At 37.6% G+C, this 24971-nt stretch overlaps 1 protein-coding gene across 12 annotated transcripts in view; it reads left to right on the top strand.

Moving 5' to 3' along the window:
• Positions 1–24971, top strand: part of NFIB (nuclear factor I B) — a 450264-nt gene that overhangs the window by 395189 nt on the left and 30104 nt on the right. For 4 of the 12 annotated variants that reach the window (XM_019415476.2, XM_019415484.2, XM_019415481.2 and 1 more), the window contains exons 7-10: positions 11762–11896; positions 15808–15992; positions 20247–20412; positions 23858–23940. In XM_019415476.2, the coding sequence (XP_019271021.1) occupies positions 11762–11896; positions 15808–15992; positions 20247–20412; positions 23858–23940 (569 nt within the window). The remainder of the gene's footprint in view (positions 1–11761; positions 11897–15807; positions 15993–20246; positions 20413–23857; positions 23941–24971) is intronic. The other 8 variants (XM_019415480.2, XM_019415485.2, XM_019415482.2 and 5 more) reach the window with 3 other exon arrangements.

Here is a 24971-nt window from a genome sequence, read left to right as displayed (position 1 = left end):
CAAAGAATTTTTAGATCTGCACTACTTGAGTTTTTAAGCTTTCATTAACATGGATCTTTTTGAAAATTCAGAAAGTTTTCCGTTTCCTGAATTATTTTTTAGATGTTTATTTTAAATACTGTCTTTGAATAACACAATAATTGGGCTGTTTATGTGCTCGCAGGCACCATATGTTTTGCCTTATAGCTGAGGAATGTGCAGTTCTTACAAATACATGTCCTGTCCTGCACCATCCTGGTACAACAAATGATTGATAGAGATTGAGTTATTATAACAGAACCTTGTTATGGGATCAGTGTCTCCTACTTTGAAAATAAATGACTCAGCCAGACGGCAACATTTATTTTCTCTAAATGACTAGGGATGTAGCAATAGGAGACCATTATCCTGTGACAATATTCTGTTTCATTGACATTATCTCACAAATGTAATTGGTCCATTACTAAATAGAGGTTTTGTTACTGATCAATTTCACGTGATTTCTAAAACCATTAGGATAATAAATATGCCATCATAGTAATTTCATTGACAGAAGGTTCTTTTTTTCTTCATTTACATTTGTTAGAGGAAAAATATAGATTTAGGTTGAACTTAAACACTACAATTTATACCAGTTTTGGCTACTTTTCCATTAAGAGAAATAGAATATTGTGCAGAGTAATCATATTTGCATTGAGCGGCTGAACTAACGACCTTAACATTTTCGTGATTTTTTTCCTCTACCACACTAAACCACATCAAATCATAATTGTTCCTAAGCAATTAGTTTACTACCTCATTTTAATGATTTTATTTGAAATAAGTTCCAGATCATTTCTAGGACTTTCCTGTAAATCCACTAAAGTAACACATCAGTTAAATCAACCCTAACCATTACCAGCATGGATAATAACAGCATTAGTAACAACAGAAACCTTGAGATGTCTTGGAGCATAAATGTTTCTAAATGCATGGCTTTTCCCCAAATGTTCTCCTCTAAAATCTCATCTGTAATCTTGTTAAATTAGAACTCTTCCAGTATCTTTCTGACTTTTACAGCTAAGGTTACGGTATTGATTTTATTTTATAGTCCATGGCTCTCAGATGCTTAACACTAATAAGCCTCTATAGCCAAGAGGTTTTCCCCAGAGGCATGGTGAATAGCAGCTATTTACCTATGCCAATATTTAATAAGGGACTAAAATATACTCCAAATCCTGCATAATTGTGTGGTGTTTTTCCTCCTTGCAAGCAAGGTTTTCTGACATTACTCAAGACACTTTACCATTGTCTGTCTGTTAAAATGAAATTGCTTAATGGACAAAAGCATTTTGAAGTATTTTTTAAAAGTAGTTTTCATTTATTCAGCATTCATTTAGCACTCTTCTTCATTATTCAAAGGGTTGTTGTCGTTTTTTTTTGTTTTTTTTTTTTTTTTGTTTTTTTTTTTAATGTCTCAGGAAGATGTTTGTGAGCTGCAAAGTGGTTTGAGCTTTAACTTTGTATTGGGTGTAGGTGTACCTGGAGACTTTTTTTTTTTTTTTTTTTTTATAATAGAGATGTGATAGAGACTTGTAGTAACATGCTGCTTAACGTACTGGGATTGAAGTATACAATGGAGAGACTTAAACGATCACGAATGCTTTAAATTGCTGAAGAATACAGTAATATGCACAAGTGTAGTTAAGATTAAACAGCTCAATGATTAAAGTAAGAATTTTCATTTATTTCACATGAAGGCTACCATATTTTCTTTTTTAAAAAAAGAACTGATTTCATTTTTAAAAAAAGATTGAAAATTTTAATTGAAGATGATATCTTATCTCCTCTTAATGTAGCTTGCCGTTTTCCAGAGTTATTTTAGAGTGTGATAAATGTAAATATATATATGGAGATACTTTCTTAACATGGCAGCTAATTATTTTTTTGAATCATCTGGCATCATCATGAAACTACTGTAGTGGGATTAAGTCCATATGTCTTGTCATAACATTCCGAGCTTTTTGTTAACTTGTAGTGTGTGGGAAGGACTTATTCACATTTGCCACACAATCATAAAATTTTACATCTAGAAGAGTCTTTGGAAACAGATATTCAGATATTCTCTTCACTTGTATTCTCAAAAATACATTGTTTTGCCTTTAGCCAGCTAAATTGCAAATGTTACATTTAGGCATCTCATATTTTATATATTTTTTGTAACCTCCAGTACTGAAGACCCGTGAGGCATGTCCTTACGTTATAATACTCCGTGGAGCCACAGGCAGTATTCCATTCCCCCCCAAAATATATATTTTCCTTTTTTTTTTATAGTAACAGTAAAAATTACTTGTGGGAGTTTTGGGAAAACAAACTGTCAAATATAAATAAGAAAATATAAATCACCTATAATCCTATCACATAGATTTTTATAATATAATGGCATTTTACCATGTCATTCAATTTCCGCTCTACAAAGGCTGCATAATATACCAGTTCCCCCTCGCTTATACTATAAATTTATAAATGTCTACTTTGCTTATGGAGGGGTAAGTAGTTTGCAAGCAAAAGCAATGAATGTAATAAATAAACGTAATGAAGATACAGCGAACATCACCGTATGGAGATATTTGTGCTTCAATCTGATTATTTTGTTCCAATCTAGTCATATTTGCTGTCCCCGAATCTAGCATACTGTCCATCTGGCATCATGTCACCAAGTAGATCGTCCGTGAAATTTTGTTAAAGGAATGAATACCTTCCTACTATAGAATTACTGAGTTAAACATTGTCCACCTTTAAGACTTTTGGTAAATATTGGTACAGAATCCAGGAAGGTCTTAGGAATTTACCTTCCTACTAGCGGTTCCTGAGCGGTTGGTTTAACTCCACTGTCACATCCATAATATTGAAATGTAGCACATGGCTCCATCCGCCATTTTGAAATCTGTCATCTGAAATAGATTTAAAGAACGGTGTCTCCATGGCCTTAGGACGCCGCCCATGCAGGTCATTTGCATTTCATTTAAACCATTGGGTTTACTTTTTCCACAATAAAATGTGATGTCACATAGCTCCATTTTACTGTGGAAAAAAAATGGGGAAATGGAGACTGTACCTCAGGGATTATATAAAGCTTTCAAGTAAAGGTATAGCCCACTGTGCTCTGCCTCCCTTCTTCAGCCTTCAGGACACACTCCCTCAGGGCACCTCCCAGCCATCACTCCTTTATCTGTAGGTAAAACTTGTTAAGGCAAAATTCCCAGGGGTTCTCCACAGGGAAACAATAGAAATTAATACATCAGAGCTTTGGGCTGGAATCTCCTAGGCTTGATAATTGCAGTATTTTACATAATGTTTATACAGTTATAAATAACCTCTAAACTTTCCTCCCCTCTTCCTGATGTACCCCAAGGCAAAAACAGAGGAAGAGAATCCTTGGTCTCTATGAGCGTTCAGTTGGCAGAGTCCAGTTCCTTGCCTTCTTCTCGTCCTCTGGGCACGGGGCCCAAGCTGTTTGCTTCTCTCTGGACTGACTCTGGATTTATGGCCTGATATAAAAGTATCAGATTTCTAGCTCCTGACCTACAGTGTGGTCCCCACACACTGGATTTGGTAGCCTCTCATCTATTACAAACAGCATTTTTATTTTATGCAGGTAGCTCGTTCCTTTTTCATGGTGGCTTCCAGCTGCCACCCTAGCATTTTAATGGACAGCAGAAATTCCCCTGTTTGGCTGAAGTTCGTTTTCCACCCTCAGTGGCTTGTGTCGCTTGATAGAATTTCAGCAGAGTAATGGATGTGTTCACCACCTTTGCTTCATTCAACAGTGAATTTGATCTCTGTCTCTGAGGAGATTTTCTATGTACAAAAATTTTATTCTTTGTAAATTTATAAAACTCTCGAAGAAAAAAAATCGATGAACGTCTAAAACCTGTAGAAGATAAAGAAACCTAGAAAACTCTAAGAGGTATTACCTTGTAAGACTTGCCAATATAAGATAAGCTTAGCAAATCTTAGAGACTATATGAGCTAAGTGTCACCACATACGCACGTTCCTTCTTTGGTCTCTGTCATGCTCATCCTAAAGGGTCAAGGTTAACAGAAGTTTCCCTCTTATTGTTTTTCATTGCTCCTGAGTTTTCTTCTGCAAAAGAAAAAAAAAATCCTATAACATCTGTTCGGCATCTTGATAATGTAAAAAATAAAGAAGGCATTTTTAACAACGATGATGGTTTTTTAAGCACTTCATAATAAAACATACCTTAACCTTAAATACTGGAAACCAACAGAAGCCAGCAAATGATGACTTGTAGGTAGAGGGCTGGGTTAGACTTGTTTACAAGCATAGTATATAAATGAGGAAGACAATTTAGGAATATGGGCAAGGATTGGACTGTTAAAATATTTTGAGACAATTTGCTTCTTTGTTAACTAGATAGAAATGTTTTTCTAAATTATAGGAATGGCACAGTTAATATATTTTAATTTAGTGTTCTACCACGCTGAAATTAATAGCTTCCAGAAATTCAAGAATTCTTGTGTGCTCTTACATAATTGATTTGAAATAGCCTAAACCGTATGTATTATTGTAGAGAAGAAGAATAGACTTTTATTTTTTTTTTATTAAGAAAATGACATGTTTTCTATATAGGTGATAGAAATTCGATTTGTAACCTTAATCTACTCAAGCATATTGGAAAAGCTAACATATTGCTCTACTATATGTGAAAAAGGAGCAGGTGTCCCAGACAGGCAGGTGTTAAGGTGGCTGTTTGAGCTTGCCCTAGATCACTAGTTGACTTCAGTGAAGTTCTACTAACAGGTGGCTAACTGATGGGAGTGCCATGTGACATTTATCCCGGGAGCGACTTGGATGACAGGCTGCTACAGACTGAGGAAGGGGTCTTTGCTTTGATGAAGAAATTGCCAAAACTCATGTCTCATTAGTGTTTCCTAAGGTTCTTTGGAAGTGAACAACAGTTTAATTAAGGGCTGACGTAAACACGTTTCTGCACACTTTCCCTGCAGCATTTTATCACATTAGAATTGATCAAAATTGTTGCCTTGGGCTGACTTGAACAGATATACATCTGGAGCGCCATTTGTGCAAGCTGCTGATGAGTCGAGTGCATACGCTGTGTTTCACAGCAACGCTCTTCCTTTGTAGATGAAATTACCTTGTTGGGAGATGAGTTGATCTAACTCTTTATTTGCTTAAACCTTTATCTCTTTGAAGTGATGCTGTAAAATGAATGACACATCAGGGCTTAGGATGTGTGTGTGCCCCAGTGCCAAAAAAAATTATATTACGGCTAGTAAAAATTGTGGGATGATTTGATTTTGCAAACTACTTATTTAAAGCTATGCTTCAATATAAATGAACCAGCTTATATATCAGTAGCCTATTTGAACTTTTTCTTATTAGTGATCTTTTATTATGTGTTTGACTTTGCAATTGGTTGCTAAAGCCATAGCTAATTGTCCAATTACAAATCCAAACTTGGGTATAGACACGGGAGAATAACACCATCAATGTGCATCTTCCTTTTTTTTTTTTTTTTTTTAATTAGCCTCAGTGATTTCTTTCATCAAGAAGAATTTTCTCTACAATCTAATATTATCCAAGTTGCAATTACTTAATGAGTTTTTGCATTTGTATTTGTAAGTATCTGTCCTCACTGCTGAACTGTAAGCATCACCAGGTCAGGGAGCAGTTGGTCTTATTTAACATCTTGAACTTGATGCTTTGCCCTAGTTTCTCACACTTCCTAAAACCCCAGTGACTGAATATGGGTTTTGTTGTTGTTTTGTTTGTTTTGCTTTCCTTTACTTCTCATCTGATGGTATCTGCTCTGCAACTATGCCGTTTATGATATACCGAGGGTGGTTATTTCATTCATCTTGCGCTACTAGGTGTCAATCCGCCATCAAGCTTCTTTTTTATGCAAGAGACTCTAAAATAAACGGTCTGCTCTAACCTCTTCTACTGCCTTTCAGGGCTAGATTTTTGAAAATTCACTTCCCAAGCAGTATGTTCTTCCAGCCTCCATAATCTTTGTATCTTTAATAAAATCATCTTGTATAGGAGATAAACCGTTAGTCAACTCAACACACACACACACACACACACACACACACACACACACACACACTATAGATAGAACAAGTACAAAGTAATAATGATAATACACCCATCAAAAAATTAAAAATAAAGTAAAGGGGCGCCAAGGTGGCTCATTTGGTTAAGTGACCAACTCTTGATTTCAACTCAGGTCGTGATCTCACACTTTGTGAAATTGAGCCCCACGTTGGGCTCTGTGCTGACAGTGTGGAGATTACTTGGGATTCTCTCACTCCCTCTCTCTGTGCTCCTCCTCCACACCCATGTGCACGCTCCTTCTCTCTCTCAAAAATAAATAAGTAAAGAAATATTTAAAACATTTAAAAATGAAAACAAAATCCATCGGATAATAGCAGACACAAACACAAGATAATTAAGGAAATCTAGACCTCTGCAGTCCCAGGAGGGATTGCTTAAAGTGAAAATAAATTAACTTGGTTCAATGGATAAAGTACCTCTCTATAGCTGGAATAAGAAGGTAGAAAGACATCATTTTCTCCCCTGAGGGAATGTCCTCTGCAAGGAAAGACAGTAGAGTCACATCCTTCCTGCCTCCCTTCTCCTCCAGGAGACCATAAGTAAATGAATTTAGCTACAGTTTAAGTAAAATGGAATGATAAGGAAAAGCTTATGTAAAAATGGGATACCATGGTAGATCTTAAAGTGAGGAAGATATATTTTGAAGGAGAGGATTTCAACTACTGTTTTTATAATGAGCTGGGAGGAAGAAGGCCCGGAAGGGGACTAGAGGAGAGATTTCTGATATAACCAGGTACGAGTGAAAGGGGTCTAGTGGAAGCTGCAAGAACAGAAAGAGAAAAAGATAATAGAGCTTTTGGAAAGTTTCTCCCTCCTGAGGTCAATTCACTTAAAAATTGTTACTTTCTGAATCAAATTTAAATGTCTTTGTCTCACTGCAAGCTGGCACTGGCTTTTGTTTCTTTCTCCTGGACCACCAACAACTCCTGCCTCCTTCCCACCAACAGAAACACCAGCTAATCCTTTTCTGATCGTGTTTCTTCTCTCCAACTTCTTTATTTCATGTATTATTCAACATATGCATTATTATGTATGTATTTTTATTCAACTTATTATATATTTATATATTGTTCAGCTTTATTATTATTCAACTTATTTTCAACCTAATCTTTTTTATCTATTATTCTTCCGGCTTGAGGGACAATAGATTATGAAAAGCATGACATTTGTTTTTCTCCACAGAAAGGTCACTTAAAACCATCTCTCCTATATATTCATTCCTCAAACATTTTTTTTTTATTTCTATAGCCTGTAAGTGCATTAAAAATAGAAACGGTATCATTTTTCAGTTTGGCATGAGGTCTGCTAGACTGCAGACATCCAAAATAAAATTAAAATCAAAACAATACTAGTTTGATTCATTATTAAAATGTAATGGCTAGAAACTCTACCCTTACTTCTCCCAGATAATTGACATTTTATTTTTATTCTTTCTCCAGTCCAGTGTGTTTTTTTTCCTTTGACTGGGGGAGGGGGGTCACTTTGTGGCCCCTGTACACTTAGCATAGTGCCTTGCACACGCTTGGTACCACTATCTTTTTATTGATTAATGGGCTCAAAAATTATTTTCATCTAGTGGGAAGATAATGGCGGCGAAACCCACTTTCCAATACTATCATTCTTCATCTGTTTCTAAAGAAGTCGTTTCAGTGTAGACAGTGGACCTTCTTGTTCTTCTTTTTACTGTTATAAGTTAGCTTCATTGTTTGAGGAGAAGACAATTTGGGGTCCCTTTTACAACGTGAAGAGTGAATTTTATTTCGTTTCTGCTGTCTGGGCCTCTCTATTTCCTTTGAGTGTTCAGAACACGAAGATACCATTGTTACTCGATGCGTGCCTGCAGAGAACCGGAAAAATAAATGGACTTATACGAATTACCCAGTAAAGCCAAGGGTATGATTTTGACTAGGAAACTGCAAAGGCTTCATTTCTGAAAAATTACCTAGTTCACCCATCTTCTTGAACTTCTGTACCAACACCCTTGATTATGTGCTCTTTACGAAAAAAAGTGACTCAGGTGAATCTGGCTGTGTTTAATGAAAATGTGGGAACTGTGATAATAGTTGCAAAATAGCCTTGGTTGAGCTTCTCCAAAAATGACATTCATTCTGCTTCCCAAGCTCTAGTCACATTTTACTGTTTTTCTGTGATGTACAGTACATGCCTTATTATTTATACGTGGAGTCTTTAGAAACTGGTTACGCTGGTTAATTTCATTTAAGATCTACATTTAAGTACAGGTAAAGCATAAGGCTGTCAATAGATATCTTTTTCTAAGAGTTAATTTTTTTAAGTGTTTATTTTTATTTTGACAGAGAAAAAGAGAGAGAGAGAGAGAGAGAGAGCGCACACGTAAGGGAGCACAGCAGCAGGGTAGGGGCAGAGAGAGAGGGAGAGACAGAATCCCAAGCAGACTTCTCACTGTAAGGCCAAGGTAGGGTTTCATCTCACAGAACCTGAGACCACGACCTGAGTCAAAAACCAAGTCAGACGCTTAACTGACTGAGCCACTCAGCTGCCCCTAAGAGTTAATTTTAAATTAAAAATTTGGAGGGGTATGTGGGTGGCTTAACTGGTTGAGTGTCCGACTCCTAATTTCAACTCAGGTCATGATCCCAGGGTTGTGAGATTGAGCCCCTAGTCAGGCTCCTCACTGAGCGTTGAACCTGCCTAAGAGGAGATTCTGTGTCTCTCCCTCTGCCCCTCTCCCTCTCTCGAACTCCCTTTCTCTTTCTGTCTCTCTCTAAAAGAAAAATTAAATGTTTGGAATAGAAACTTATTACACTATCTGCAAAGTGAGGGATGGAATATAGCTTCTTTCCACCCCTAAAAGCCTATATGTCTATGATCAGCATCTAACAAGCCCAAATCTACATTTGTGCTATTACCTTTTAAAATCATATAGCTCCACGGACGCCTGGGTAGCTAAGTCAGTTAAGCATCCGACTCTTGGTTTCCGCTCAGGTCATGATCTCAAGGTTTTGTGAGTTCAAGCCTGCCTGGGATTCTCTCTCTCCCTCTCTGTCTGCCCCTCCCCCGCTCATGCTGCCTCGGTCTCTCGCAAAACAAACAAACTTAAAAAAATCATATAGCTCTTAAATGAAATTGAGTATTATTTTTGGCATTTTGAAGGTATCTTAGCTGAAATGAACTTTTTTTTTGGTCTGTTTTTTAAATGGTCTTAATTTTTTTTTTTCTCTTCTTTGTAACAGCGTTAATTGCTGTAGTTTCATTAGGGATATACTTCTTTCATTTTTTCTTTTTGAGAAAGAGATAAGGAAATGGTTCACCAACTCATCAAAGTTCTGATAGGTTAATGACAGCAAGTTAGTCACAAATTATAGCTTATGGCTACAAATATACCTGTCATTTTTTTTTGACTGTGATGTCTACTATTTTAACAGTAGCATATCCATTCTTTAAGTGCCAGTGTGCTGAAACACGTATTTAATTTTATTTCATGCCTTTACCAGAGTTCATGTAATTTTTCAAATGGCAAATCCTAATGATAACTAGTTTCTTATATTAATAGCACCATATACATACATACACACACACACATATATATATACACACACACATACACACACACACACACACACACACACACACACACACACATATATATATTTTTTTTAAATAGCACCATGAGGGGCGCCTGGGTGGCTCAGTCGGTTAAGCAACCCAACTCTTGATCTCAGCTCAGGTCATGATCCCACGGTTCGTGAGTTTGAGCCCTGAGTCAGACTCTGTGCTGACAAGTGTGGAGCCTGCTTAGGATTCTCTCCCTACTCTGTCTCTGCTCCTAAACTGCCCATGCTCTCAAAATAAATACATAAACATTTTTTTAAAAAACAGCATGAAGCCTTTTTCTCGTTAAAAAAATAAAAACGGAAGTTATATCTATATAATATATAAACATATTTATAACATAAATATAAAATATATAAATATATATATTTAATGCGATAAAGTTTTAGGTTTTTTTAAAAATAAAAATTTCTTTTTTACAGAAACTGAAATGTTTATAAGTGAAATTATTTGATGTCTGGAATTTGCTTTAAAGTAAAGCAGGGGCAGTGTGGATGGGGTAAAGGGGAAATAAGATTGGCTATGAACTGATAATTGTGGTAGTGCGACCTACTTTATACTGTTTATGCTGTTTTATAATTCCCTTTTATTTTCTTATTTTGTATTAAAAAATTTAATGTTTATTTATTTTTGAGAGAGAGAGAAAGAGAGAGGCAGAGAGAGAGGGAGACGCAGAATCCAAAGCAGGCTCCAGGCTCAGCGTGGGGCTCAAACTCTTGTACCGCGAGATCATGACCTGAGCTGAAGTTGTATGCTTAACTGACTGAGCCCCCCGGGCGTCCCTATAATTCCTTTTTAACTCGTGTGTATCTCCTCCCTAGTTTTTAGGTTTGCAGAAGCTGAAACCAAATCTAGTTCACCATTGTGTCTCCAGCAACTGCAACAGTGTCTGGCATCTATTAAGCCTACAATAAATATTTATGGAAGGAATGTGTTAATTAATCTATCTTCTTAAGTGGCCTCCATGATCGCTGTCTCCATTGTGGCTAATTCATCCTCCTTGTAGTTTCCGGAGGGGTGGCTTTGAACTGGAAAATGTGATCATATTTTGTTCATAGATAGCATTCTCCCATCAGGGTAAGCATTCAGAAATTTATACACAAGGTCCGTGGCCCTTCATTGTGTGAGGGAGCTCCTTGCTTCCTCCTCCATGTCTGTACTTCAAACCACTCCACAGACTACTTGTACGTCTGGTGTATTTTATGCCCCCCTTCTTCAGAACATTTTCTCTCTCTGGGAGTGTCCTCCCCATCCACATTTTAAACATGGCGCCACTGAGGCACCATCCTTAACCTGGGGAGGCCGAGGTGATCGCTGTCCTCGTGCAGTGAGGCTGGAGAAGTAGCAGCAAACACAACCACAACGCCTCTGCTTTCAACACACTTCCTGCCTCTCAACTCTGGCAGCCATTTTCTTCTTATCATTTTCCTCTTCACTGACAGGGAGTATCTCTACAGCAGTTACTTTTTATTTTTCATGACATCCTCGACTTTACCTGGCAAACAGAGGAAGCCAATAAATATTTGCAGAATGAGCAAATGAAGGAATGTACTTTTTGTTAAACAAGTAATGAGTTTTCCATAAAAGATATTAAATCAATGATAGACTTACCAGCATTCCCAAAGGTTGTTTTTCACATTTGCACCAGGTTTTCCTCTGTTTTTTTCCACAGTGTAGTCAGCAGGTCAAAAGACAAACCCGTGAATCGTGTACATCTAAGAATGAAATGCTGAGGTAAAAAAGACCTTGATGTGAACCAAGGTGCCGAGGGAAACATGATACTTAGTTTTTCAAAAGTTCAAGATTCATCTAGTAGGAAGAATAATTCTGATGATAATTTTAATGAAGACTTGGGTTAACTTCAGTGGCGATTGCATCTGACAGATATTTCAAGTCTCCAATAAAACTGGGTCTTTGACCCTCAGTACATATTTTGTACAAGAGCCAAAGTACAAAAATAATAAAATGTGGGAAAAGAGGTCTTTTCTTATGTTAATGGGAATGTTATAGCTGAAGAAAGAAGCTTGAGGTTTCCCTCTTCCTTTGCAGATATGTCTTCTCCGACTACTATGAAGAAGCCTGAAAAGCCACTGTTCAGCTCTACATCTCCGCAAGATTCTTCCCCAAGATTGAGCACTTTCCCCCAGCACCATCATCCCGGAATACCTGGAGTTGCACACAGTGGTGAGGAGTTTCAAGCATAGAGGAGAAGCCTCCCTCTTGTTTGCAGAGCTCACTCTCAGGGATGGGACAAGAGTTACAGTTCTAACTAGGGTGACCACATTTTCTCAACCAAAAGAGGGAGGGCCATGATCCTATCAAAAATTTTCTTCTTATCAGTATATGAGAAACGATTTTCAAATAATTTCAAATAATTACATAACATTTATGTATGTATTTTTAATTGCCTTTATTGGCAAGATGATAATCACAAAAAATTGGAAGATGTGGGATACATAGTTATCTTAACAATAGCTTTCGGATTGGCCCCCGTTCTATCTATTCGACCGAAGAAAGATGGGATTTCAAGTATGTTGCTGAGTTCAGAGTATTTCCAGAGGCATTAAGATCTACAGACACTATTTCCATAAATGTTATTTTCTATATAAAAATCAATATTTAGCTACTTATTTAGGAGTAAAATTAATCAGAAAAATAAAAGAGCTATTTTCCTGGGACATTTTTTTTTTATGTGCACCAATATTTCCTATAGACTGGTACACTTGATATTATGTCTATTATCTTAATTTACATAGGAAAAAGAATACAATATTTCACCTTTGTACTTTAAAAAAAACTAAATCCCCTTTCAGAAATTAAAAATCAGATATAATTAATAAGCAATACTGTATACTTTCTACCTATCTATTATTATGGAGCCCTAGAAAGGAGTATACTGAATTTTTGGTGGGGAAGGTTTTGTATATAAATGTGTTTGTAGCAATACTCTTATTGCTTTTAATTTAGAGATAGGTGATTTCTTGTCCTTCAAACAAATCGAGTCTGGTTTTTAAACCTTTATTCAAAGGTTACAGCTTCAGGCATAAAAACGTCCTTAGCTTTGTTCTGTGTGTGTTGATACGTATTGTTGCTATACAGTGCTTTACAGATGCACGGCCTTCCTTGTTATCACTAAGAGAATTATAAAATTAAGAAAAGAATATACAAATCAAATGTGATGAAAAAATTATATTTATATCGTTTGTGCTGCTACGATAGGTGAAAAAAAATCAGTAACTATTCATGGATCTGTAATGCTCCAATATTAGGAGCAAAATTAGTTTCGTCAAATTATCCATTTATTATGACACCTGACTAAAATAATCATATTCCTATCATTTGGAAAACATTAAATAGTACATTTTTATATACTGAACCATGAGAAACCTAGATAAGCTTTCCAGCTTGGTCCTTCTCCAGATATTTATTCAAGATGTAATGTGCTAAGGCCTATGGTAGGCACCTTGGTCATGAGAGTTTCTGTCTTTAAAGAGCTCATGGGACAGTAGGGAGACGAGGGGACCACATCAGGTGGGCATCAAATCTGAACAGGACTAGACATTTGCAAAAGGATTAGATACCTGGAAGCGATGTGTTCTTAACTCAAGTTTAAAGAGGGACTTCACTATGAGAAGGAAGAACCAGCCAAGAGGAAGGTTGTTTCAGACAGAGTGAACAGCAGGTATCAGTGTCACAGAAGTCATTGCAGCAAGAAACTGCCGTATATCCCAGAATCCAAAAGTATCTTAACGTGGCCTACCAGGAGAGAGTGGCCAGAGATGAGTCCCAAGAAATGAGCCAGGACAGGTTCCTGCAGCACCCGAAGACCATATAAACCTGTGAAGTCGTTGGGCAATTATTCTGGAAGCAGTAGGGAGCCAGTGAAAGATGTGTAGCAGGGGAGTTACGTGCTTAAAATGGTTTTTAAAAAAATTCCTTCCTATGAGACCATTAAGGATGTATTGGAAGGAGCAAGACTGGGGGAAAGAGGACAATTGCGAAGGCTTTGCAATAATGTAGACTAGAAATACATCTCCATACATGTATGCATGTATGAATTCTTTCATAATGGAGGGAAGTGTTTTCTGCCTTGTGTTTTGCTTTGCCTTTCCTAAAGGACGAGAATGACTTTTACTGACATCAAGTAGCCATTTTTACTTTCAGTTTGAAATGTGATTTTCTACCTAGCTTGTATCAAGCCGCTTACCAGTTAGGCGAGCACAAAACCAGGGAGCTCAGAGATTTGAGGCCTGATTTGAGAGGTGCCAGTCTCACTGAACAAAGAGCTCTTCCCAAACTACTGGTGCCGTATTGATCTCGAAGCTCACAGGACCCAAGATGGAGCTACATATATATCCTTCAGGGGCTTGTGTATAGACACAGGTGAAGACCATGGTTAGATTGAGCCGAGATTAAGAGCACGTCAACACCAGATAAAAAAGATGCCCAATTCAACTTAGGTGTTCGCATTTCCTTAAATTATACTTTCATATGTGCATGCTCCTTAGAGTGATATTTCAAAAAGGAGTTTCGTTTAAAGAAATATGTCATTGTTCTCTCAAATGCATCCCTTCGATGGAGGATGCACAGACTTCAGTGTGTGGAAAGATTACATGAGGCCCTTGTTTAAATCGTATTTTCTAGTGTCTTACCCCTGGAGGGCTTCATCCAGTAGGTCTGTGGTTAAGCCCAGGAATCTGCATTGTAAGAATAATACAGGGGATTCTCAGCTCTCCCTGGACATTCAGGGAACAAAATTGTGACCATAAAATTGAACTTATGACTCTTCTCTACACATTCTTAATTTCTTATATTTTCTGAAAAAAAAAAACTTTCTTTGGAGAAGATAAGTAATATCCCTTTAAAAGTACAGTATATGTGTATATATATATATATATGTGTGTGTATATATATATATATGTACATAATTACAAAGTTGGAGATAAGTCTTTCCAGATGATTTTCATTAATAGGTCATGGAAAGAATTTATTTTTCATATTGTTTGCTAAGTTGTCTCATAAAACACTAAACATTTATCATATGTAATTTCCTATGATTTGGATCAAAATATTAAATAGAAACAGACATTTAATCTTCACTTCTACATATACTCGTTGGTACTCTTAAATTGTACTCATGTGGTTATTTTCCTCAACGTTATAGAGATAATGATCATGCAATTATATTCTTTCCCCATTTTTCAAACTTAAGAATTATATTTTAAAATCTAAACAATAAATTGTGGTCATACTGATGTTGAAAAATTACAGTACAATTAAACATCGCCTACATTGCGTATGTTTTATATATTATTTCCCTTTATAAAATATGCGATTTATTGGTAAGTTAATGTGCCTATATGAAAGTTTAAATTCACATTTCTGTGGGTTATACTCTTGGTCTTATCTTAATAATGTCTTTTAAGCTACATGTAATAAAAAGTTAGAGTAGGAAGAAGAATAGTTATAGAATAGAGCCCTTTTGGTTTTGAAAGGAACATTTTCATTAGGAGAAAGCATTACCAGACCCTGTGTTCAGATGTTCATAAGCATTTATACAATGATCAGGTACTTATTCAGGACATTATTGCTTACTAATTATTGGCTTCTCTTTTAACCAACCACCTGCCAGGATGTGTAGGGAAGATCTTTATTTAGAATTGGAGTACACTTCTGTTTTGAATTCTGATAGTCTGTGGGTGCCCCTGCCCTTTAATTAATGCTGTGAGTTGATCTGGACTTAAGACCCAAAGACTTTCTGATCAAAGATCGTATTCTGGATGGGAAATAACTTTGCTTTAAGACATGTTTCATGAAGCACTGGCTTTGCCTATAAAACAGAAACTTCCTCGTCTCCTCGTTCATAGATCTAGAAAGCAAGATTGCTGGTCCCCTAGAGGGGGGTAGGGTCTGCGTGTTCTCGGTGCCGGTGTGGAGCGTAGAGCGAAAGACTCGCTGTCTCCGCAGGAGAGTTTGGGTAGATGGTGGGGGAAAAGGGAAGAGCTGGAGTGGCGCAGTCTCACAGGGTTCTCAGGGTCGGGTGGAGCGGTGGGCATCACAGCTGACGTCCGTCTCCCCTTTTCTATCTTCTACAGTCATCTCAACTCGAACTCCACCTCCACCCTCACCGTTGCCATTTCCAACACAAGCTATTCTTCCTCCAGCCCCATCGAGCTACTTTTCTCATCCAACAATCAGATATCCTCCCCACCTGAATCCTCAGGATACTCTGAAGAACTATGTACCTTCTTATGACCCATCCAGTCCGCAAACCAGCCAGGTAAAAATGAGAGAGAAAATAAGCGTAGAGCCTAAGGGAGATGGAACAGGTCTGACTCTAAGGCGTGAAGCTTACTCAGACACTATGTCTGGCAGAACATCAAGCTTTTGAAATCCATCTTCAGGAAGTGTCTTGGTGACTCAATAAGTTTTTATTTAAAGGTGGCTGAATGACAGGTAGGAAGTGTATTGCCCCAAAGGGGCACATTCATGAAGGTGTTTTTGGTTTGATGTTTTTGAATTTTCATTGACTGCAAAGAAAGTTGATGCAGAAAGTGAGTGCATTGACAAAAAAGCTCTGAGCTGGAGTTCACACCTCTGGAATACCTGCTTTAACACAGAGACAAAGTGCTTATTTCAGGCAGGGGCGAGGTATGCGCTAAAATAAACACACACAAAAGAACTTACAGTTGTATTTATAGACCAACTATTAGGTATTAAAATAAGCTTTGGTAACGTAAACCTTTTTAGTGTTTGACGACTACTTGAATATTCTTTGCACAGACATGACTACATTTAATAATCAGGGACATTGCCAGAAGTGTCTTTTTTCTTTCTTTCTTTCTTTCTTTCTTTCTTTCTTTCTTTCTTTCTTCCTTTTCTTTCTTTCTTTCTTTCTCTTCTTTCTTTCTTTCTCTCTCTCTTTCTTTCTTTCTTTCTGTTTCTTTCTTCTTTCTTCTTTCTTCTTTCTTTCTTTCTCTCTCTCTCTCTTTCTGCCTTTCTTTCTTTCTTTCTTTCTTTCTTTCTAACATTGTGCGGTGGTTTTAGGGACTTTTATTGTGTAAGTGTAGTGACTCATGTGCCTTTCTCACTCCCTAAACATGTGGCTTCTTCTATGGAGAGGTCACTTCACAGGGATTTGATATAAGAGGATTTTTCATTATCAAATAGACAGTCTTTGTGCCAGAGTCGGCACAAATCATCATATCCAGAATCTGTACTGTAGTTCTGATCTTATGGTCTGGTATTTGGCATTGCTGCTTTCCCTCCAAGACTCCTGCCCACTCCTTATTATGCCTTTTAATGCGCTGAGAGATTGTCATAAACATTCTGTCATTAATGCTGTTCAGTTACTAAAATGCCAGTAAATAGTATGTGCATATTAATTTAGAATTAACAAAGAAAAGATCTGGAAGAATCATGTTGGTCGTGATTGTTAAAATGAAGGAAAATGGTCTTTTCTGAATGTTTTTTTTTTGAATAACGACATAGCCAGCACCATTTTGGTTACTTAAAAAGTTACCTGTGCTTGTAGTTCTGTTGACTCATAATACTAAAGTAAACACACCGTTCTTGAGTTTTGAATTTGTAATTAAGCCATTTGTATTTTAGAAGAAAATGTCCAAATGGTATAGCACTTTTAATGACTATAATAATAATTACTAAGTAAAACAGTAGATCTTAATATATCAGTTTAGAAATAAAATTTGCTGTCAGATCGTGGATTCAAGAGTCTCAGTTCCATAGAGCATTTTGCTAGACTCAGCTGGGAACAGTGCACACAAGGTCTGATTTTAATTTGTGTAGAATTTCCATGAATAACAAAGTCTAATTAAGACATCCATTAAAAGTCCTTAACGTTAATTCAGTGTGGAAAATCTTAGAGTTCCATTGGATTTTTTTTTTTAACTGATGTCTTAATTAGGCACTGTTAGGGGAAAAATTATGCAAATTAAAATCAGGCCCTTAGTGTTACGCATTTCTTTAATTATTCAGTGCTTGTTTTAGGTATATTTCCATTTCTTTATAAGTTAAGAGGGCATATTAGGTGATAATCTGCCTATATTGTTCTGTTTTTCTTCCTATTTTTAAGGTAAAGATCTAGCTTCTAAGAGAAGCATCTTACTTTCATCTCAATTTAAAAAAAGAAAAAATTTCCCTCTCAGGATTTTATGTAATAGGAGCAAGTAGGGTAATCCTTTCCTAATGCCGCTCAACTTCATCTTCAAATGAGATGTCTCTCTTTTCCTATCTGTGGTATGAAAGTTCATCTAACGGTCTTAAAAGAGACGCTTTATAGTAGTACAGCTTCATCTGTTTGAACCAGTGGAAGACCAAAAAGGAATAACCCTCCTATTCTGACTCTGAATTCCAGAAGAGTTGTCTGTATTGGCTTGGGACTTGTCACTTTTGTCGTTTTTAAATGAGTGAAACGTCTGTTGGTTCATGTCGATTCCATTCCAGTAGACAAAGCTTGCAGAATCGGCGAGGTAATAACACATCACGTGCAGCATTTTCTTGACATTATTGTCATTCTTCCATCCCGTGTTCTCAGGTAGGTCCCAGCAAACTGTTTGGGGTACACAGAATATGGAAACGCTCTTTACTACCGCATGTACCACGAGTGATAGAGAGAGACCTTTCTTCTTTCTTGAGGCAGATACTCAAAACAGTCTTTTGCAATGTGTTCAGATAACCAGAAGCTGATGGTCTGCTTTAAAAGAAAATGCCTTTTTCCCCTTGAAAGGAAAAATCTGTCTCTCTAGTAAATTACCGAATTGTTTTCATGGGCACCTCATACCTGCTTTGATTTTTAACTCCAACTCAAAAACCAGTTAAGGTGCATTTCAAAAGAGGATTCTTGATACTTACCTGTTTAGCCCTAAAAATGGGGCGGGGGGGGGCGGAATGAGGACTCATTCACCTGTAGTTCACTCTTCCTTTTGAAATATCCTGTGGCCCTGCGCTGATTTTGATTGTTAAGTCTGGCAACTGAGAGGCCTTGTCCTCCCCACAGCAATTTGGAGATTAATTACATCGCTGGTGCACCGATTTGAGTGAGACAGTCATGCTACTCAATGGATTATTTTAAATAAAATTAGTTTAAAGATATAACTCCCTCATAAACTCTCTCGTAGGTTTCCGTGGGGGAGACGCTGGTCAATTTTCCTGACATAAAGTTAAATACTTAAAATTACTCATGATGAATAGTCAGGATATTCAAGAAGTCCATTATTCTTTACAGAATAAGTAATGTGGCCTCCGAGGAACCTAACCAAAGACTTAGCGCATGTGTCTCATTGACTGTGTTTAAGTGTTATTAGCTGTTCATCTTTTTATCTAAAGAAACGTCTTCTGGTGATTTCTGTGCAGGGAATTAAATAACTATTCCGTTCATTGCACTGTTTACCTTTAACACAGAGAGCCGAAATATTTGTGGAGAATACTCTCATGGCAAATTGTTATGTACATCATGCAGTGGAGAATTCCAACATGGGTGTAATCAAGGATAGCATGCTCTGTCTAGAAAAATACATTCCAGTATTTTTTTTTCAAACAGTGTACCCTTAGGATTTTGTCTCCTTACCATGGATACTGTTTTCTTACCCGAGGCTAACACTCAGATATTCCTGTCTTTTCTATCATTGCCCCGGGGGATTTTCTTAGCCGATTCCCACAAAAGTCAACAATAATGTTTTGCATAACTCTCCATGCCCAGCAAGGGAGGAGTAACTTAAGGTAACAAAGTACATTTGATTGACCTCTGCTTTCCTTCACATTTTAATTGACTTTGGAAATCTTTTATTTGTAGTTGTGAGGTCAGACCTAGTCCATCCTTTTACATCGTGTGGATCTGAAGTTTTAAATGCTTGAAATATCATTCTATCTGCTTGTATGGGTCAATCGTCAAAAGTTAAGTGGAGATCCTAGAGCCTAAATTGCTTGGTGTGTGTGTCCAAGCGTACTTGTGTGTGACGGAGAGCTAGAGGTTTTGAATGCCGAAGGTGGGCTTTGACTATAAATAATGGAAACTATTGAGTTGGATGTGTTTGATCTCCTAGATATCCTTGTCTTGCTTGGGTCAGTGATAGCATCCTTAGGTGAAAATCGCGTGCTGAAAGCCAAAACTGACTGACCGCGGAAAACGAACGGCAGAGAAGAAGAAGGCACGGTTCAAATTCTCACTAGCTCAGGAATTATTTACACTCTAGTCTTGGGCTAAGCATGTAAGTCTCCGCCTGAGTCTTGCCCGTGCTACTGAATGAAAGGATCAGTTCCGCCTGGCTCTCAGGCGTGTTGTAAAGATGAATTAACCCGTACGAAGTGTTTTGAAGGTGAAACTTCCTTTTAAGTGCTGCTGCCTCTTTTTACTACTAACCATTGGTTGGTCTCTCTGACTCCGACTTGGGAAGGCGTGTGGTGGTTAACAGCAAGTGTACCGGGTCCGTGTGGCCAAGGGTGCTGAGTGGAAGTTGGTGGACAAGATGACTGCCTTTTGGATTGTTTCACCCGCCATTCTGTTTTTGTTTTGTAGCCTAACAGCAGTGGTCAAGTAGTAGGGAAAGTGCCTGGCCATTTCACACCTGTCTTGGCACCCTCTCCCCATCCCAGTGCAGTGCGACCTGTGACCCTGACCATGACAGATACTAAACCCATCACTACATCCACTGAAGGTGAGGCAGCTTCACCTACAGCAACCAGTAAGTATTTCTGTAGGAAATGAGAAATGTCCATCAAAGGCACCGTTGGATGTCTGATCCAAGGTGGGAAACACGGCAACTTTTCAGACCAGATGGAGATTTCTCATTTATGTGGAACTAGCAGGCATGTATGTGGCCTGGCTCTCACAAGCTCTCTCTTATCAAATTTCAGGCAGTCCATCCTATTTGAAAAGGGAGAAGCTCATTTGTTGAATAAACAGTTGTCAGAAAAATAATGTCATGCCTGCTCGTTCGAGGTATACATCGAAAATACACTGAATAACATAACTCAGTGTACAAGGTTTTTATGTCACCCAGAGAGATTAGATAATTGTTACTTATTGGAGCATTCCTATAGAAATCAATGCCCTTCACACGGCAGTCCGAATCAGGGCCTCTGTAAAATAATTGCCCGTTTACGTCGCTATAGGCTATGTCATTGCAAGAACAAAGCAAAACAAAACAAAACAAAACAAGACAAAAAACAGTTACACGATGTTGGATGCAGATAACATTTTAAAGTTGAGTATTAGGCACACATAAGCCAATTGCACTTTCGGCCATTTTTTGTTTTTTGGTTTTTTTTTTTCATTTTTGTTTTTGTTTTTTGTTTTCGTTTTTGCCTATCATGGTCCATCAGGTACTGTGGTTTTGAACGTGGCCATAACATTTTAAATGTCAGAGATTTATCCAGTGAACTTACATCGAACCTACCAATAAACCAAATGATTCCTTTGCTTCTTCGTATCGAATACTCATAAATACACAAGAAATTATCGCGCAGTTTTTCAATTGGCTTCATTCAAACTGCAGGCTCCCTGGAACTGGAATTGGCACGTACAGATTGGTCAAGTGGAAGAGATAAAGCTCCAGTCAGGAGGAATTAGCAGACTCCTCATCAATTATGCATTAAATACCTGAAATTCAGAGGTCCCATTTTCTTTCCTAGGGCAAAAAAAAAAAAAAAAAAAAAAAAAATTGAAAAGCTCTGGAAATGTCTAAGTAAAATTACAGAATTACAGAGACACCCCTGGCTCTTCCTTTTCTCAGGCTTTGGAAAGATGTTTTCTTCTCGTTTTTTTTTCTTTCTTTCTTTCTTTCTTTTTTTTTTTTTTTTTTTTTTTTCGGCTTCTGAAAACCTAGAAAGGGACCCTACAAGAGAAATGGACAATACTTTGAGTGTACAGTGAATTCAGCATTTCTTTCTCAAAATTCATGAGGCCCCATAGCCTAATCTGTCCATGTAGGCTTGCAATTCCCATCCATAATCTTTATTGTTTGTAACTGGTTTGTTGGTAGAGGGTCCTACACTAGGGAACACTTCCCTGAATGCACAGATGGGTGAAATCCAGTCAAGGAGGACTAAGAATTCTTTTGCTCCAAAGGTTAGCTGTGTACATTACGGCCACTAAAATACGACATCCAGATTTTATTTTATTTTGTACTTATTTTATTTTTCTTATGAAATTTATTGTCAAATTGGTTTCCATACAACACCCAGTGCTTATCCCAACAGGTGCCCTCCTCGGTGCTCATCAACCCACTTGCCCCTCACAATCCAGATTTTAAAAGTGGATGTGTTGGCATCTTTGAGCAAACCAAGGTCAGCAATTTAAATAAAAGCAAATGAAAACCAGAAGATTTTTTTGAAAAGCATTTGAAAGACTATCACAGGATAAATGATCCAAACCGAGTTCTAGAAACTTCATTTACCTAATCTTATAGTGATATTAATAGAGGACCTTCAAGGGAAGATCAGACCCCAAGGATCACAGCTCACCATGGGAGTGCTATTAGCCTGCTTGCTAATGAATTGTTCTTATACTCACCTGTAGGTTGATCAAAAGGGATCTGATTTGACTCATGAAATTACAAAATATTCAGAAGGTATATCTTGGTTGTATAAAGATGGCTGTATCGGCTTATTTCCCACTCCCACATAAAAGAAATCTAGTGAGTTGTTTTTCTTTCCTATAAACAGACTTGTAGCTCCAGCTCCCGAGACAACACAGATCATGAGAAATTGGTCATTGAACTGATAAGTCAGTGAAATTAAAGAAAACACATAGATGAAGGAAACCTCCTTCTCATGGTTGAAAAGAAGGAATATCGCTTTCTGAGCCTCTATGAGGCTCTTCTCCAGCTGTCCATGCTTTGCGTTGAATGCCAGAGGCCTGGTCATCAAGTAGGGCCACTGGCTGCTTATGGCTGCCCTTGTATGGGCCCTTTATTCAGGAGTAATTAAAGCTGAATTGTGAGCATCTTCACTGTTTTAAAAAGTTGACCTAAAAAAGCTTTAGTGGATCAAATTCTGCAACCCTTCAAATGGACATGGCAGAATTAATATATTTGGCTTAAAAGAAAAAAGGCTTTTTAAAATTAATGTCAATTTTTCATTAATCTGATGGTGTTCGGCCAAACATTTTAGCTTTCTTCAGACCTATAAATGTAACATAAATGGCGAAAATATAGTTCTTCTGTTTATTCCAGCATGAGGCAGTGGGGTTGCTTAGTGCTGGAAAGTCCTTTCCTTGTGAAAAGAAACAAAAATCTTTAGGAATAGGGAGCTGTTTTCTTTGGAAAATTCACTCTGTACCAAAAAGCACCTGTACCAAAAGTACTTGCAAGGTGAGATCAAAATAATTTAAGGAATATTCCCCACATGTACTTAACGCCTGGTGGCCAAGTATCTAAAAGATGTCACCACTCCCTCCCTGGGCCAATCACAAGAAATTGACTCTTTGCGCTTATGAAAAAGAAAGAATTTTTTTTTCCAAAACATTTCTCTGACACTTAAGGTCATTTTCACATTAACTGAAGTTCTGACCTGATTCACTCTCTGTGCTATCATAAATATAGGCTTCTCCTTCATGTTAGTAATATTAGATTTTCTCTTTAGCAAGACGTTGTTCATTCGGTATCATCAAGCCCATCTGCTTACATCCCATTATTACAAGCTTTCACTCTTTCCCGACAGACTTTCAGTCTGCTTTTACGTTTAGAATCGCAGACCCTCATCGATTATTCCATTGTTAGACAGCTAATATCTGGTGAAACAGTACAAGTAGGAAAGGGGCCCTGCTACAGAGCCAGCCCTTGGTACTCCCGTGGGACTATAACCAGAGCACGTCAGTGTGAGACACCCACTGCCAAAGGTCAGATGTGGTTTACTGGATAGATTTCTGGGGAGGGGGAAAAACTAACTGATTTGAGGTCAACTGCCCTTTCTTTTATGTATTACTTGGTGTTCACTCAGACAAAAGAACAGAAAAATAGCGACACTTTTATTTTATTTTATTTTATTTTATTTTATTTTATTTTATTTTATTTATTTGTTTTATTTTTTGGTTGCAAATCCCGCCTCTCTGGGTTTCTTTTACATGGACAGGGTGTTCATTCTGATAGTTCACAATTTTTATCTTTGTTTTTGTTCTTCCTTAATCAGCCTACACAGCCTCAGGCACATCTCAAGCCAATCGATATGTGGGACTAAGCCCAAGAGACCCATCCTTCCTACATCAGCAACAGGTGGGCAAGTTTCACCCAGGTGTGATGGTGTAGCCACGCTTTCGCATTGGTGCTCTCTCCATGCTGCCTCTCAGATCTGGACTCAGAACGGGGCTCCCGGGGGCTTCTGGGAAAGAAACTGATCATTTCATTTTCCAGAATATTTTCTCATTTATCCTTTGTTTCTTGCCTCTCTAAACAGGGTTTCTCAAATTGGCTCAAGACTTTTTCCACCTCTGTGGCCTAGATCGATAACATCCATGAGTAACCAGGGTCTCGGCCAGGGGATTTTTCTCAGTCTTATTGGCTGTTGAGAACTTACTAGCCTATAGCTTCCAAAGACAAAAATTGAAAACTGATTTAAAAGCCCATTAGAGTAGAAGCAGGACATAATTTGTGTTTTTGAGCTCTTTCATAGTTTCCAGATGTTTTTACTCCTCATTTTGGACTTTTAGTCCAAGAGGATGAGTTATGAAGCTAAAACCTCGGGTGACACATCATTCCTATTTTAATAGGCTTAAATTGGCTTACTGATTTCAGATGTGATAAAACACTTTTTTGTTGTTCTGCTTTCTTACATCATTTATGTTTCAAGTAGCATTTTAAATTTCACATCTCATTAATGCTGTAAATTTAATGCAAATGAAGTGTTTACCCAAACTGTGAAAATATACAGCCAGGATTAATGGTGGCTTCTAAACAAATTAGCCACAGTCAAAGGCATGGAACATACCAATACAGAAATCCCATGATTCTAGTTACAGGACGACAGAAATAACTCTAAACACTTTGGAATTTAGATATATTTTATGATGCATATGTTTGCTGCTCTCAAGTTCTGATAGCAGAGCAGTTTGAAATTAACAGTGTGCAAAATATTAAGTAGGGAAAAATAGGCTATCGTGAATAAGAAGGAGCTGGTGTAAGCTTACCTGCTCTTCGTTCATAGGTTGTAGGTGCATTTGTCTGTGTCGTTAGGTAGGTAGTAAGCCTCACCAGGGCCTCTTGCCTGCTTCCCTTTGTTCCGGACGTGCCCACCTAGCTTGTGCTCT

Source organism: Panthera pardus, unplaced genomic scaffold (genome assembly GCF_024362965.1).
Source record: "Panthera pardus isolate Hobbes unplaced genomic scaffold, ASM2436296v1 HiC_scaffold_20, whole genome shotgun sequence".
NCBI lineage: Eukaryota > Metazoa > Chordata > Mammalia > Carnivora > Felidae > Panthera > Panthera pardus.
The sequence above is the reverse complement of the archived record's forward strand: the minus strand, read 5'-3'. Positions and strand labels throughout refer to the sequence as shown.